Source organism: Telopea speciosissima, chromosome 7 (assembly GCF_018873765.1).
Source record: "Telopea speciosissima isolate NSW1024214 ecotype Mountain lineage chromosome 7, Tspe_v1, whole genome shotgun sequence".
In the NCBI taxonomy this organism is placed as follows: Eukaryota; Viridiplantae; Streptophyta; class Magnoliopsida; order Proteales; family Proteaceae; genus Telopea; species Telopea speciosissima.
In genome coordinates this window covers 64,453,410-64,470,002 of record NC_057922.1, presented here as the reverse complement: position 1 = coordinate 64,470,002, position 16,593 = coordinate 64,453,410, and the positions used below count along the sequence as shown (strand labels likewise).

At 40.0% G+C, this 16,593-nt stretch overlaps 1 protein-coding gene across 1 annotated transcript; it reads left to right on the top strand.

The window, feature by feature from the left end:
- The first annotated feature begins 2,400 nt into the window (after nucleotides 1-2,400).
- On the top strand, nucleotides 2,401-6,254 carry LOC122669946 (pentatricopeptide repeat-containing protein At1g52620). Its single transcript, XM_043866864.1, has 4 exons — nucleotides 2,401-5,026; nucleotides 5,389-5,748; nucleotides 5,852-5,979; nucleotides 6,071-6,254. The coding sequence occupies exon 1, from the start codon at nucleotides 2,449-2,451 to the stop codon at nucleotides 4,915-4,917; it is 2,469 nt and encodes an 822-aa protein (XP_043722799.1). The 5' UTR covers nucleotides 2,401-2,448; the 3' UTR covers nucleotides 4,918-5,026; nucleotides 5,389-5,748; nucleotides 5,852-5,979; nucleotides 6,071-6,254.
- The last annotated feature ends 10,339 nt before the right edge of the window (nucleotides 6,255-16,593 follow it).

Below are 16,593 nucleotides of genomic sequence, written 5' to 3'. Positions count from 1 at the left end.
AATGCACAGCGAAAAAAGTCAATTCGAGTTTCTTTCGCATCCCATAAATATTAATAATCAATGAACATAAGGAATTAATAAAGAACTGCTAACCTGGTGAGCCTCAAGTGTTGCTCCTCCAATAGACAATGGTTCTTCATCCAGCGAGCACTCCAAGCAAACAGATCTGAACCTCCAATGGTGCTACCAAGGTTCTACACGCCAGTCCCAGATGCCCTCAAACTCCTCAGCACAGATCTAGGGTTTCACAAACCCTAATTCTCAAACACAGGTGAGAGAAGCAAGAAGAAGAGAGAGATCACAAGAGGGAGAGAGAGAAACCAAAAACGCAGTAGAGAGAGTGTCTGCTCCAAAAACGTGGAGAGCTCCACTCTTCTGCGTTTTATGGTCCCCTATTTATAATAATGGGATTTAATTAAATCCTAGATAGATTTAATAGAGCCCTAGTGAGAGTCTGACGCTCTCTCTCTCAGTCTGGCAGTTCTGTTTAAACTCAAAGTGCTACATAGGTGAAGAAGCAGAATCTAATAGGGAAAGTATTAATTAGATTCTTTATTTAATTATTAATGGATAATTACAATTAGCATCAAATCCATTAATTAAATAAAGACCCAATTAAATTAGCAAATTCTAAATAACTCCCTATAGGATAACAATTTATCATATACAACCCCCCACTAATCAACCCCATCATTATGGAATCTAGGGCATGTACACATGTACTACCAAACCCCAATCCATAGTACATGTCCATATAGGAGCGTCTGTGCATCCGATCGGGTCTCGCAAAACTCGATAAAACACTTTATTTGAAATAACTATAAATAATGTATCATTTTATGTAAAATAAATTTTGCAAAACCATTTCCAAAACGGTACTGGATCCAGATTTTGATCCAACCATGCACAGACAGTCTCTATCTTGGTGTTCCCCAATCGGGCAGTGGTGACCGTGTTGGATAACTCCTTCACTCACAAAGTGTTCACGCATTCCCGGAACACCGACTTTGACTCGCTTGAGTCTCAGTCATTGATGAACCAAAGAATGCGATCACACTTTGCAAGTGACAGGTTCCCTCAGTTAGTGTCGGTGACACATGTCTATCCCTTCCTACATCCGGGCAAGAATACATGAGGGAATCGACAAAGTAGATTCTTCGCCAATGCACACATCAAACATGTGAGCACTCGCATTCGTACCCTGACATCATATGTCTAGGCATACCCAATGCGACGATCATATGATAAGGGTGCCCAGCTCAAACCCTAGTCGTGACTACCATTTTAAGTATAACTTACGGACACATAATGCTCAAAAAGTTTATATCGCAAGTGACAATATTAAACTAAAATGTATAAATGTTCAATATAAATATGAACCGGGTTGAACCGGACCAAACCGGGTTTGATGGACACACACTTGTCCAACAGTGGACCCCACCTTGGGTAGTGTTTTCGAACAAAAGGTAGGGTGATCATTTCTGCCTCCATGGGAGGAATTGAAGGGGCAGCGAATTGGAGAGGATAACAATTCATCCCACCTCTACTATTTTGTTTGAAACATCCTTTTGTTTCATGAGTAGTTAACGTGAAAAAAAAAGTATTCAATTGTAATTCACAATGCATGGGGCTCTTATCTATCATGTTGGATCCAGTCATTTATTGATTTATAATATTTAGAATGGTCAATTTGGAATTTGGTGGTACATATATCTCAACCATGGATCAATCATGTAGAAGACATTTTTTTCTTGTTTTTGTTCAATAAATTTTGTTCTTCAAATAAATTTCGGCACATCAACTTTTAATCAAAATTTAAAGCTCTATATTGGATGTGTTTGAATTTTTTTTTTTTTATCCATGATAGACAATAAAATTATAAATTTTAAAGAATAACAAACAAAAAATATTAGGCAATATACAACACCTTACAACTTCCAATTGCATATGTAGTCTAGAAAATATCTTTTGCTTTTTTCGAATGAGGAGTGGACAATGCGAATCCTTATCCCCTCCAATTCGTTGCCCCCTCCAATTCCTCACATGGGGTGAAAATGATCACCCTACCCCTTACCCGAAAACATTGCCCAAGGTGGGATCCACTCCCCCCTATTAGAGGAATAGGATGTGCCCGCGAATTGGAGGTGAAAATTATCCTGAACAATGCACACTCAAGCTCCACAAGGACCACAATGCACACAAGTTCAATCTCATGTCGTCATGGTTAATGACACCGGTCTGACCATCCGATCCGACCGGCGTCTACAGATCTAATGACCAGTTGGACAAACTGGAAGGTTCGACCTAATTGCGAGAGTCCCAATCCCAGACACTCTCCCTTCCCTCCTCTGTCATGAGGGTTCATTTGGGACTTGGGAGTCGCCAGTTCTCCCATGGACGTTGGAGTTAAAGCTCACTGATGAAGAGGCCATTTTCTCTACTTCTGTCATGTCGAAAACCTTTTTCTCCCGTATCAAACCTTCCCACAAGCCCAAATCTCCTCCTCTGAACTCTCATTATGAAACCCAGATGAGCAGGCTTGTTGAGGACGTCTCAGATATCCTTAGGACCCATGAAGAATACGACGACAGCCTAGAGACCCGGTTCTCCGAGGAAGATCTCCTTGTTTCGGAAGCTGCTCCCGTAGTGCTCGATCGAATTCGAGATGCCGAGTTGGGCCTGAAGTTCTTTGATTGGGTTTCTCGACTACCATGGAGTTCTCCCGATCCTCGCTCTTATTCATCTCTTCTAAGGGTATTAGCTCATTCGAAAATGTTTTCCGAGATAGAAACCGTGCTAGAAAATATGAGAAGTGAAGACAAGTTGCCTACCCATGAAACTCTCAACGTTCTAATCAGAGTTTATGCGGATTCAGGGTTCGTTGATAAAGCTCTTGAATTTTATTCTGTTATAGTTAAAAGACACTATTCTTTCCCCAGTGTGTTTACCTGTAATTCTTTGCTTAATGTCCTTGTTAATCATAGTCGAATTGACATTGCTCGTCAGATATACGATGAAATGCTGCAGAGAAACAGTGGTGAGCACTGTTTTGCCGATAACTACAGTACTTGTATAATGGTGAAAGGTTTGTGTAGGAAAGGAAAGGTGGAAGAGGGGAGAAAGTTGATTGAGGATAGGTGGGGAAATGGTTGCATTCCAAACGTGGTCTTTTACAATACACTCATTGATGGGTACTGCAAGAATGGTGATGTTCGGCGGGCCTATGGGATTTTCAGAGAAATGAAATTGAAAGGATTTTTGCCAACATTGGTTTCCTATGGGGCTATGATTACTGGGTTGTGCAAACAACGTAATTTCAAGGCAATTGATCAGCTTCTGTCGGAAATAAAAGCAAGAGGATTAAATGTCAACGTACAGATTTACAATAACATCATTGATGCTCAGTGCAAGCATGGCTCCATTCTACAAGCAGTGGAGACTTTTAGGAAGATGGTTGGAAATGGTTGTGAGCCTGATATTATAACGTACAATACTATGATTTGTGGATCTTGTAAGGAGGGAAAGGTTCACGAGGCCGATGATCTTCTGAGGCAAGCAGTGAAGAGAGGACTGATGGCAAATAAGTACAGTTATACTCCTCTCGTGCATGGGTATTGTAGGCAGGGGGAGGTGGTCAAGGCCTTAAACTTGATCATCGAAATGATGGAAGGGGGGCATAAGCCCGACTTGGTAACTTATGGGGCTCTCATACATGGGCTTGTGTTGGCAGGTGAGGTTAATATTGCATTGAGTATTCGAGAAAAAATGGTAGAAAGGGGAGTATTTCCTGACTCTGGTATTTACAATGTTCTAATGAGTGGACTTTGCAAGAAAGGGATGTTTCCTGCTACAAAACAGCTGCTTGAAGAGATGCTTGTCCAAAAGATCTTGCCTGATGCATTTGTTTATACTACTCTAATTGATGGTTTCATCAGGCATGGTGACATAGATGAGGCGAAAAAGCTCTTTAACTTATTGATTGAAAAGTGTGATCCTGGTTTAGTTGGGTACAACACCATGATCAAGGGCTATTGTAAATTTGGAATGATGAAGGACGCAATTTCATGCATTGATAGAATGAGAGAAAGGCACATATTTCCTGATGAGTTCACCTACTCAACAATTGTAGATGGGTATGTAAAACAGGATGACATAGATGGGGCACTGAGGGTGTTCCACAATATGATGCAACAGAGATGCAAGCCCAATGTTGTCACATACTCTTCTCTCATTAATGGCTTTTGCCGGAAGGGAGAGTCCCATAGAGCTGTTGAGCTTTTCAGAGAGATGCAATCTCGTGGATTAGTCCCTAATGTTGTAACATACAGTGTTCTTATTGGGCACTTCTGTAAAGAAGGCAAACTTGCAAAAGCTGCTTCGTTTTTTGAAGAAATGCTGATTAATAAGTGTGCACCCAATGATTTTACATATCAGTATTTGATAAATGGACTCATTAAAAATATATCTGAAGGAGATGGATTTCAAGAGCATCCGAAGTCTATAGCCTTGGATTTCTATAAGAGGATGATTTCAGACAGGTGGGATCCAAGGATGGCTGCTTATAATGCTATTCTTATTTGCCTTTGTCAACATGGGATGCTCAAAACTGCATTGGAGTTGAGAGATAAAATGGCGGGAAAGGGCTACATTTTGGATCCTGTTACTTTTGCTGCCCTGCTACATGGTGTCTGCATTGAAGAAAGATCAAGGGAGTGGAAGAACTTCTTCTCTTGCAATCTGAGCCAGAGGGAGCTCCAAGTTGCTCTTGAGTACTCATTACTGTTAGATCAATACCTGCCTCATGGAATGATCTCTGAGGCATCTCAAATTTTGCAGTCCTTGGTTGAGGAGTGCAAGCCTGATAACCAACAAATGAGTAAAGAAGACATGAATGATTTGAAAGCATCAGTAATTTAAGGAGAACGGAATAGTGCCATAACCAGTACAATTGTTGCTTTAACAGGGTACTATGAAGGGTGGACCGAAGATGGTCCTAACCTTCAGCCATTTTTTGCAGTGCGGTGCAGTTTGGGGTGGAGATGTTGACACTGGCAGGTGTGACATCCTACATTGCTGAGCTTGAGAAAGAAAGAAAAAAAAAAAGCCTAGAGTGGAACAGCTCGGACCATTGGATGTTGTGCCTGCCAGGTATCAATCTCTCCACCCCGAACTGCTCCATGGGGGAATTGGAGAGGATTTAAATCCGGAGAAGTGACAAGTAACTCCCATGAGTTAGTCATATTAGAAGTTCTTATTATTGTAAGGGCAAATCTGTTCGTAACCGAAGTGATTACAGCAGAAGTCATAACCAGTCTTTTATGCCCTTTAAGTATATCTTGGAGGTGGGACGGATGGAGCCATTTTTATAGACCGAAGTCACCAAACTAGAATTCACACTTGAACCTGCATCTTCATGCTGGCAGCCCGAGTAAGGGGCAGCCCCTAATTTAAAGAGATGGGGAAGATTTCAAATATTCCATTCTAGACCTTCTGAAACCTTATTTTGTGGACCTAGCCACATGTTCGGTTTTTTAGAAGGAAAGGAGTATGCTACATTGGATAAACTACATATTCCATTCAAGACCTGAAACCTTATTTTGTGTTGCCTTGGGTTTGGCATAAGCTGCGTAGTGCGGGATTGTGGAGAAATGTTCTCTGTGATTCTTTATGCTCACATGTATTATGGCAAAGGATTAAAGAATGATGAACAAGGGCCTTGGCTATCTATCATCAATGCATAAACTCATGGTAGACAAATGCTTCCATTGGTTCCACTCTTGGTTCTTGAATGTACTTAGTGAGTAGGCACATTTGATCAGGGTCTGATATCAGTACATTGATGCTTGTCCAGGTGGCTTGTGTTGAAGCAGCAGAAAGAATTCAGTCATTTATTGGCATACAATTAACTCCTGCTTTCGGTTTACAAAAGTAATCAATTAGGTTTCCAAAAGACACAGGTCTAAGCAATCTTTTTCTGAGGTAACATATAATCAGAATGTTACTTTGCTGTTTATGTGGCTCATTACAGGTGATTCCATTCCTGATCTTGGTCTTTAATGCTTCTCCACAGGGAAACAAAGAGGTCAGTAAGGTTAAAGCAGTCATTGTCATCACTTTCATGGGGAGGTAGAAGTATTCTATTTTTCTTAATGTTGTTAGCATCTAGTGATACTTGCCTGCTAGGCACATGCAAAGTGCCATGCTGGAAGAAAAGAATTTTGTTGGGCTAAACTATATTTTAGTATTTTTTGGGCCTACGTATATTGAATTAGATATATGACTAATCACTCGATATTCGTGGTCTTGACACCAGTATTTCTCATTTACAATTCACACATGTCGTTTAGTATGCTGCAGTGCCCCTCACCACATCACCTCTGTTTATTGTTGTGTAATGAAGAGCTTTGGCGCAGTTCCCATGTTGAAGGTAAAACTTTTGGCAGAAACCTAACTATTGCAGTTGGGAGACTCAAGTGGGGGGACTTTGTAAGATGCTTGAATTCTAGAGTTGGTTTTCTTCCTTTTCACCTTTGATTTTACCTCCTGGTGTCTTCTAAAGATGAATCTGCATGGGATCCAGTGATTGAACTGTCGTGAAAGGAATCTTGCTTCATGGAAGGGAAGTTATCTGGTTAAGAGGGAAAGATGCTTATGATCTAAGACAGCTCTTACAAGTACTCCAAATTATGTCCCATCCTGCTGTTCCATTCTCAGTGACTCAAAAGGATTGAAAAGTTACAACAGAACTTTCCATGGGATGGATGATAGAGATGACGGTTCTAAATATCACTTGGTAAGATGGGATGTGACATGCCACTCTGAGAAGAAAGGTGGGCCAGTGAAGCCCTGGCTCCTAAGTGGCTTCTTTGTGGTTCACAGGGTGGAAACTGATAGTCTGTAGAGGTCTGTCACTGGCCCGGCCATGCTATTGCTCATTGGAAAAAGAATCATGAAGATGGGGGCAATTTTCTTTTTAAAAAAAAAAAAAAACTATTTGGATGTCTGGCTGGGAAATAGAGTTTCTTTGTGAAATTAGGTCTTGTCTTCTTCAGCTTGTCATTGCCGAGATTTGGGATACTACTTTACCCTTCTTCCTGATTTAAATACCATAATTTCTTTACTAGTCTCTTTTTATTTTATATTTTTCATAAATTATTGGTACCCTTTTATTTATTTTCATTTTTATATTCAAATATTTTTCCCATTTCTCCCACCCTTGACCCTCTCTACCCCCTCTCTCTTCCTCGGTCTTTTTCCACTCGATTTCCTCTCCTCGTACCCTCTCCTCTCAGACATAGAAGAAGGAAAGTCACAAAGAAGACACGAATCAGAAGAAGAAAACCCTAATGAAGAAGAAAAAGGTTGTTCCGTAGTAGAGAAAACAAAAACGACAGTAATCAAAGCCGGAGGGCTTAGGTTTGAGCTTTAGGAAATTGTTAGGGTTTATCTATTTTATTCATGGGACTGGGTTCTCTGGCTTTGCAGCAAAGAGTGACAGAGGTCCTTTTGATACACGAGTCTCTCTCCCCCCTCATTCTCTATTCTTCCCGTCTCCCTCTCACCGCCCCCCAGCAATCTCTGAATCTCTCTCTCTCTCTCTCTCTCTCTCTCTGGTAGAGTCTGGCATGGACTGAACTTCAGCCATGGAGGTAGTGAAGCCTGCCATTAACTCTTCAAATGAACAAACGAATCTCCCGTCATTTCAATGGAGGAGTTTGACTTGGTCATTGGTTATGGACCCCTAATTGATAAGAGGTCATCTTTGTCTTTCATCTCTTTCCTTCTTCAAGTCTTTCATCTCTTTCCTTATTCAAGTAGTTATTTTTTCTTGGCAATCTTCTGGTTTATTTCAGATTCAAGGAATGGCTTTTCTTCCGTTGGCTTTTTTTAATTCTATAATTAATTGATTTGATTTTTGTTGTGTATTGTGATGTGTTGCTTTGTTATTCTCTACTATAGAAACTCCTATTTGAAATCATTCTGTTTAGAAGAAAGAAGATTCTTCCATTCTATGGGAAGCCTATCCAAATCCATTTTAACGACCAATTAGGAATGAACAAATATGTAATGTTATATACACCCAATATAGAATCTGACTGAAGAACAAATTCAGTCAATTGATTTGGTTTAATTCTGAAAGGTTCAATTGATCTGATTATTAATTCTATATGGTTCTATTGTTTTGGTAATCTACCTCTATAGAACAGGAATTGATAAATTAATATCAGTCAATTTCAAGACTGACCAGGTAATTCTATAGGGTTCAATTCAGATATCAGTAAATTGTAACCTATAATTCAAGCACCCAATAGAGCTTATAGTATGCCTACAAGCTGATAGGGTTGCTTGGGATTGTTCACTTTATAAGCAAGATGAAAATCAATGTCATTTGTTTTTTATCATACAAAAGTGGTAAGTAATAGATCCAAAAACTGACACATACATACAGAAACACAGATAACGATAGTTCCAATTTAGTGATTTGGCTATTTTGATTGGTAGTGGTCTTGGAAAATGATAGTGATGGGCTTGATTTTCCTGTATTGTGAGTTGTTACCATCACCTTTGAATTAAGGAGGTTTCTGGTTTCATTTTTGGAATCATACCACCATTGTTCCCTTTGCTGATTAGCAAGATTTCATTCCTTTCCCTATGTTTATATATCAGAGCATGAGGAAACCAAAGCTTACCTGGGTCTTTGCAGCAGCTATGCTGACATCTATTATTCTATCAACCCTTATGTTTTTCTTCCTTAGATAGCATGTTGTTAATAACTGATAACATCCCCACAGTAATAATATTCTTTTTATTACTTGCAGGAGAAAGCTTCTCTTAGAGAATTATATGGTAGCCATTTCATCTTTCTTTTTTGCTCCTGTTATCGTGTAGGTTGGGAACTGACGACAAGGCCTAAACACACCTTCAGCAAACATGCTCTACTTTCATGAACCTTACCTTGCCCTTGCTATTGAAACAGGGATTTTAACTAGAATTTTATCTCTCACCGCGAGTTCTATAAAACTAGCTCTCTTTTCCTTTAACTTTGGATTTCACCTTACTTCCAATAAGTTTCTCTATTCATGTTTTTTCAAATCTTTTATAATCTCTGTATTGTACCTTTTTTTCCTATTCCCTATTGCTAATTTGCTATTATATTCTTATCTTTTTTCTTTTTCTTTTTTCCCCCCAATTTTTTGGAGGTGCTTTAATACTTCTTTATTGTTATTCTTCAAAAGTTTCAAAATCTGAAACTGTTTTCTTTTAATCATTCTTTGTTCATCTATTGTTCTGATCCTTTTTCTTGAACTCCATTTGTTCTTTCCTGTTAGCTTCCTTGCATTACAATACAGCATTCTATCATCATATTATAGGATGAAAACATAGTTACATACTTTACTTCCATTGTAGTAGTTGGTATTAAACTAATATCTTATGATATTATGACTTTATTGCTGAACTTGGTTTGTTAATTTCCTATCATCTTATTGCAGAAGATTACAGCAAATAAAATAAGATGATAAGACTGCAAATCATTATCATATAAAAGAAGGAGGTTTGTCACTTGAAGCTTTCATCCATGCCAAGTCCTAAAACAACCTTGACCTCATAAGTAAGCTTTTTTATTTCCTCATTAACTCCTAACTTTTTTCTGTCTTTACCTCTCTCTCTCTCCCCCTTACTTGTGGACTTCTTTTGCTTGTCATATCCTTTTCCCTTGTGATCTATAATTTTATGGATTATAATTATGTGTATAGAAAAAGTGGGAACTGGGAACAAACAATTTGATGCAGGAAAATTAGGTTTTATCTCACGGTTGAGGTGTTGGTTGTAATAGGTTTCAATCAAATCTCAGGTTAACATAAATGATAGAAATATGGGTTTGATATACAGACCTGATCATGGAGATTGAACGAAAAGGAGGCCAAATGAAATCTCGGAATCTGATTAAATCTGATTGGGGACACCCTTTTAGGCTAAAATTTATTACTAAAATAGTCTAATAGCATAACAAATCGCAATATTTTCATTAAAAAACAAGTAATGATTAGGATTTAAGAGGTAACTAAAATAAGAACCAAGTTGCCAAAATATAAACATATTGCAATATTCATAGAAAAAAAACAAATCAATAAATTAAGACCATCACAACATATAAAAGAAAATTATAAATATAAAGAAAAAAAAGGCAGTTAAAATATGTAAGTATTTATTATACTGACCTTTATGATGCCAAAAATGAGTGCCTCCAAGTCCTTCAATATATTTATGCTCATGTCAGTCAATACATAAATAAAGTGTAAGAAGTAAGAAACTAAGAACTAAAGAACTAAACTAAGAATTAAAAAGTATCTAACCAAGATTTGCAATATTTAATGGAAAAGAAGTAACCTAGAGGGATCTTAATTCTGAATCATTTCAAAAATCTTCAATGAAAGAAAACATTAATTAATCCAAAATGCCAAATTTAAGTAAGATTTAAAGCGTAAAGACTTGAGCAGTCAAATACTTGAAATGAAGGAAAGTAGAAAAAAAAAAAAAAAACCCATCCAAAATACAAATTGTTCAACACTTCAACCCAAATCAGCTTTGTTGTTGTTGTTGCTGCTTTGCAGAATCATCTGAAGCTAAACCAAAATCGTCCTCAATGTTTAAATCATCACGCACATATTCTTCATCCACTTCTCCTTCATCTAATGAATCCCCCTCAGCTCTCCCTCTAAAACGACGTGTATAACAAATATTGGATCCACCTCCACTGGTTGATGCCCTCCTTTGTCTATTCTGACCCTCAAACAATGAAGATGCCCCATATACCCTATCAACAGTTCTCCATGTGAGATCATCCACAAGATGGACTAATTCATCATCTGAGTCGCTAGTCATCCACTCACTAGTCCAATCCAACTTATCAAGCAGCAGTGGATTATAATTTTTTTTTTGTTCCTTTCTTTCTTTGAACCTTGCTTGAAGACGACGATTGTACTGAATGTAGACAAGATCATTTAATCGTTGATGCTCCAATCTATTCCTCTTCTTGGTGTGAATCTAAAGAACAATTAACAATATGAGATTATCCACTTTTTAAGCCATTCTTTTATAAAACTATACAAACAACAGAACTAAAATTAAAATCAGAAGTACTCACAGAGTCAAATATGCTCCAATTGCGCTCACAACCAAAGGAGGAACAACAAAGGCCAAGGATGTGTATTGCAATTTTCGTAAGCTTAGGGGCAGAACTTCCATTTCTTGTCCACCAAGTGACTATAAATATATATAAGAAAAATGTAGATTAAATACTAATCAACATATAAACAATAATCCATATTAAAATTTAAAAAAATAATTACTAGAATTCACTTTTTCCCTTTGTCTAATCGCCATATACTTAGAAAAAGTTCTACGAGAATAGATATAATCATCAAATTGATCAATGATCTTGTCTTGCAAAGCTGCATCAGGCACCATCCTTGCAATGACATCGTTAAAGGCATCACTTACATGCTGCCAAAGGTTATCTGGGTCATTCTCAACAACCTTAAAATACTGGCTCGGATTGAGATAAAATGCAGCAACATATCTCCCAATGCCTATCAACAGTAGAGATGACTTCTTCCATAGCCTTTCTTTGTCTTCAAATTTTTTTTTTTATTTTTTATATTCTTCTTTGTCTCTTGAATTGCAATATAAACTTCTGGCAAAGCAGGTCTCTCATCATCATCTACTATCCTCAAGAGTTGCAGAATTGGTAGTGACGCCCTTATGCAATCTTCCACACCATTCTAGAATGTTAGAGCAAGCACTACCTCACTCACCTTCTTCCTTGCCTCTGTTTTTGTAAGTTTGGAACGCTCCCAATCATCAGATACAAATAATTGCCTTAGGGCATCCCTATGCTTTAATAAATTTTGAAGTTTTAAGAATGAAGAGGCAAATCTAGTCACTGCAGCCCTCACTAAGTCTGTTCCATTTGTTTTGAGCCAGCATCAAGAAGGCGAGTGTGACTATGGATGAATCTGGTTAGTCTTCTTCCTTCAGTATAACAACCTTATATCTTTTTAAATTGCCTATCTTCTCCATCATTAGGTCTAGGCAATGAGTTGCACAAGGAGTCCAACATAACTTGGTCCTTTTCTCCGTCAATAACCTACCAGCTGCAACGTAGTTGGCAGCATTGTCAGTGACTACATGAATGACATTCTCCTCTCCAATTTCTTCAACCTTACTATCCAACAGCTGAAACAACATCTGTGCATCATGTACTTGACTAGATGCATCCATTGACCCCAAGAAGAAACTTCCCTCTGGACAGTTGACAATAAAGTTTATCGAGAGCCTTCCTCCCTGGTCTGTCCATCCATTAGACATGAGAGTACACCCAAATTTTTTCCAATAAACTTGATAATCCTTCTTTATCTCATCAGTTTCTGCTTCTCAGACTTTAATAGAGGAACCCTGTAGTCATGATAAGAAGGGGGCTTGAAACCTGGTCCATACTGTCCAATGGCTTCAACCAACTCCTCAAAGCTCCCTGACTTAAATGCATTAAATGGAACCCCGCATTCACAAGCCCACTTTGCAAAATAAGAAGAAGTTTTTGTCTTTCTCCCTCTGATCTTACACGGTTTTCCATTGTTGTATGATAAGGACCCTTGCTCCGTCTCTCAGTAACTACATCTTTTGGAGTCTGCCTCACATGAGCATCCATAGGACCCCTTACTTGTGACTGGGACTGAATGATAGCTTCTTTCCTTTTTTTTTTTTGAAGCTGTCCTAGAGCTTGGCCTCCCCTCAAAACAAGTCATAGCATCAGAATCTGGTCTGATGCTCCAAGAAGATCAATCTTTTTCAGATTCATAGCCCTCAGAACCTTCATATGGAGAATTCCAAAAGACCTCTTCAAAGCTCTGCAAATTCATTAGGACAATGAATATCAAGGGCTATAGCCTGTTAAGGAAAGAATAAGAGCACAAGAATCCAATTAATCAATAAAATTGACTTTTTGCTTGTGATGGGAGCTTTTTTCCTTAGGTTATATGGTACATACTACACATCTCTGGATAGATCTGAACGAGATCAGTTGTGCCTTGGTGATCTCTGTAAAGGACAATATCCTAAAAATATTCCAAATGGGAGTCACTTCTTTTTATATATAGACAGATATGATGTGCTTATGCATGTATTTGTGGATGCATGAATCACGATGACTACCATTGGGTCATTGGCACAATGCTATTCTGCCTGGCTGGTTAAGTCCTATTCTGAATAATTGGGTTTCAATTAATATTTTACCATCCTGAGCTTACCAATATCTGGGTTGATTTTGATTGGATAGGATGCATGCTGGCTCTACGGATAATTATATACTTATTTCTAGCCTCCACACCCCCTAATTTCAGTTGTGTGAAGTTAAAAATGATGTGCCTTTAGATGACTTGAGGACAGTCATGGATGTTGCGTTAGAATTATTTCTTATATCACAGAACAAGCTTGATACCAAGGTAGGCTGAATTGTGACAGTGTGATGCAAAGCGTCAATTGTAATGTGCAATTTGATTATTTTCATCTTTTATTATTTATTTTTTGTGATTATAGTTTTTAAGTGGACAAGTGATGAGGCATAAGTCTATGCTGAGCTCATAAGTGTATAAGAGAATCAAGAAGTGGCAAGTCTTTCTTTTTCCTTTTTACTTCTCCATGAATGTGGATTTTTTTTTTTAGGGGGGGGGGGGGGGGGAGGGTGGGATATGAAAATCTGTTTCACTGCTTCAGTTACTGTGTATTTAGAAAGTCTAGCAGTGGAGGAGTATAAGTTCATGAATATGTAATGACTGTGTATTTTTGGTAGATTCCATTTAATAATGTACTGTTTTCATACATATAGGAAGTCTTTTGGATAAATTTTAAGTATTGGATTCAATCCTAAGATCCTAGCATAGTTACCATATTTAGTTTTGGGGGAACTTCATGATTGGATTTTGTGATCTGCAGTAGTACCTAGCGATGTTGACTATGTAGCTTTGATGCCTTTGCTTTCTTGTGGCATGGGAGAAGTGAAAAGAATGAGACTGAAAAGAGGGTGCTGTAATCCAACATTGTTTCTCCACAACTGTCTTGCTTATGTCTCCATTTAGCTTCAAGCTTTACCTCATTGTTGGTTGTAGAAGTGAACTTAATTTAGTGACCTGCAAGAGCCATCAATTGTATGAAATTCTTTTTCTTTTATTGTTTTCTCAACCCTCACCCCCACGGAACTGACTGTGTAGAATTTTTTTTTTTTGGGTGAATGAATATGTATTACCAAACCCCAAGAGGGGGCAGGAAAAGAAAGAATATACAAGGGAGAGGGAGGGGGGGGGAGAACAAAACCAACCTACGCAGAGGTGGAAGAAAAAAGAGAGGGCAGGTCAAGGCCCCAAATACAGTAATATGCCTATTCCTAGGGGTGTCCCTGACAGCACGAAGATGGCCACGGCTGAGCTTGGAAGAGACTTCAAAGGAGATGGCTTTCCAAATCAGATCGAAGGATCGAGAGATGGAAGTCCATCTCCTGAGATTGCGCTCCATCCAGATGTAATGAATAGCAGCTCCAAAATCCAGCTTTCCAATGGTGTCACAAATCGAGGACCCTGAGAAGGATTTAGCCACCCAAAGCCATTCACGGTTGAAGTGAAGGGGTCTCCTGTTGCAGTGCCAGATGGAGGAGAGGGCTTTTTTCCAGATAGTGGAGGTGAAGGGGCAATCAAAGAAGAGATGGGGGATGTCCTTAAGACCATTCCAGCAAAGGGAGCAGGCAGGAGAAGCGGGGATGTGACGGTGAATGAGGAAGGCTTAGGTGGGAAGGCAAAGGCGAAGGCGAAGGGATCTCCAGGTAGTGAAACTGTGGCGGGGTATGTGGCCCTTGAACCAGACTAGGTTGTGCCAGGGTACAGATGGGGCGATGGGTCTGACAAAGTTCTAGGCTGAGCTGGTGCTGAAGAGGCCATTGGGGGAGGGCAACCAAAGGGTTCTATCATCATGGGGGGGGGGGAAGGGGGAAGGGGGAAGGGGGAAGGGGAAAGGGAGGGAGGGCAGGCCAAATCCGCGAGACGATGGAGGGGTTGAGATAAGGGGGGGGACCAGGAGCCAGAGGAAATGAGACAGGACAGGGGGCATTTTTTGGAAGGCCAGAAGAGTAGATCGCCCTGGAGCCAAGAACACAGTAAAGGATGCCAAGGGGGTGCCAAGGATCGAGCCAGAGGGAGGTGGAAGTTCCTCGAGCAAGGGAGGAAGAGATGCCACAGAGGGCAAGGGGGCGGAGGGCAAGGATCTTTCTCCAAATCCAGGAGGCATCAGAGGGGGTGGGGACAGTCCAGATGGAGTCGGATTTGAGGAGGTAAGAGTAGACCCAGTTAACCCAGATGGAATCGTGATGGGAGGAAATTCTCCAGATTAGCTTAAGAATGCCAGCCGTGTTGGAGTCTTTAATACGCTGGATCCCAAGGCCACCCTCGGCCTTTGGGACGCAGATAGACTTCCAGCTAACAAGATGGAGGAATCTAGAAACGTCAAACCCTTTCCAGAGGAAAGAACAAAAGAGGCGCTCCATCGCTTGGATGCTGGCTTTGGGCAATCCGAAGATCCCGCTCCAATAGATGTAAGAAGCTTGGAGGACAGAGCGGATGCAAGCAAGGTGGCCAGCATAGGAAAGGAGTTTGCTTTTCCAAAGCTGGAGGCGCTTGCGGATGTTATCCAGCATAGGAGCGCAATGGTGGTTAGAGAGTCTGGTCGGAATGAGAGGGAGGCCAAGGTATTTAACAGGGAGGGAACCAATGGAGAATCCAGTGAGGTTCAGAAGGGAGTCTCTGTCCAGGTTAGAAATACCAGAAAGGAAGATTTTGGATTTGAGGAGATTTATGCGAAGGCCCGAGAGGGTCTAAAAAAGGTGAAGAGAATTCATGATAGTAGCGATGGAGGAGTGAGAGGCTTTGGAGAAGATCATCAGATTGTCCGCAAAGGCGAGATGGGTGAGGTTGATGTGCCTGCATTTAGGAATGGGAGAGATGAGATGAAGGTCGGTCTTGGATTGGAGGCTGCGGGATAGGACTTCCAAAGCAATGGAGCAGAGGAAGGGGGAGAGGGGGCAGCCTTGGCGGATGCCCACTTTGGAATGGAAGAAACCAACCGGAGAACCATTGACAAGAACCGAGAAAGAGGGGGAGGAGATGCAAGCATGAATCCAGCGAACAAAGGCAGGAGGGAAGCCCATTTAAGAAAGCACTCCACAGATGAAGTCCCATCAAAGGGAGGCAAAAGCTTTGTGAAGGTCTATCTTCATAAGGGCCGCCGGAGAGTGAGATTTGCGGTCAAAACCCCGCACAATCTCAGAGCAAAGGATAATGTTGTTTGCAATGCTTCTCCCTGAAATGAAGGCGGATTGATTGGGGCTGACTAGAGAGGGGATGACAGCCTTGATTCTGTTGGCAAGGATTTTGGCAATGAATTTGTAGATGAGGTTGCAGAGGGAGATAGGTTTGAAGTCCGAGAGCGAAGTAGCACCCTTTTTTTTAGGAATGAGGCAGATGAAGGTTTGGTTGACCTGAGCCAGTTGAC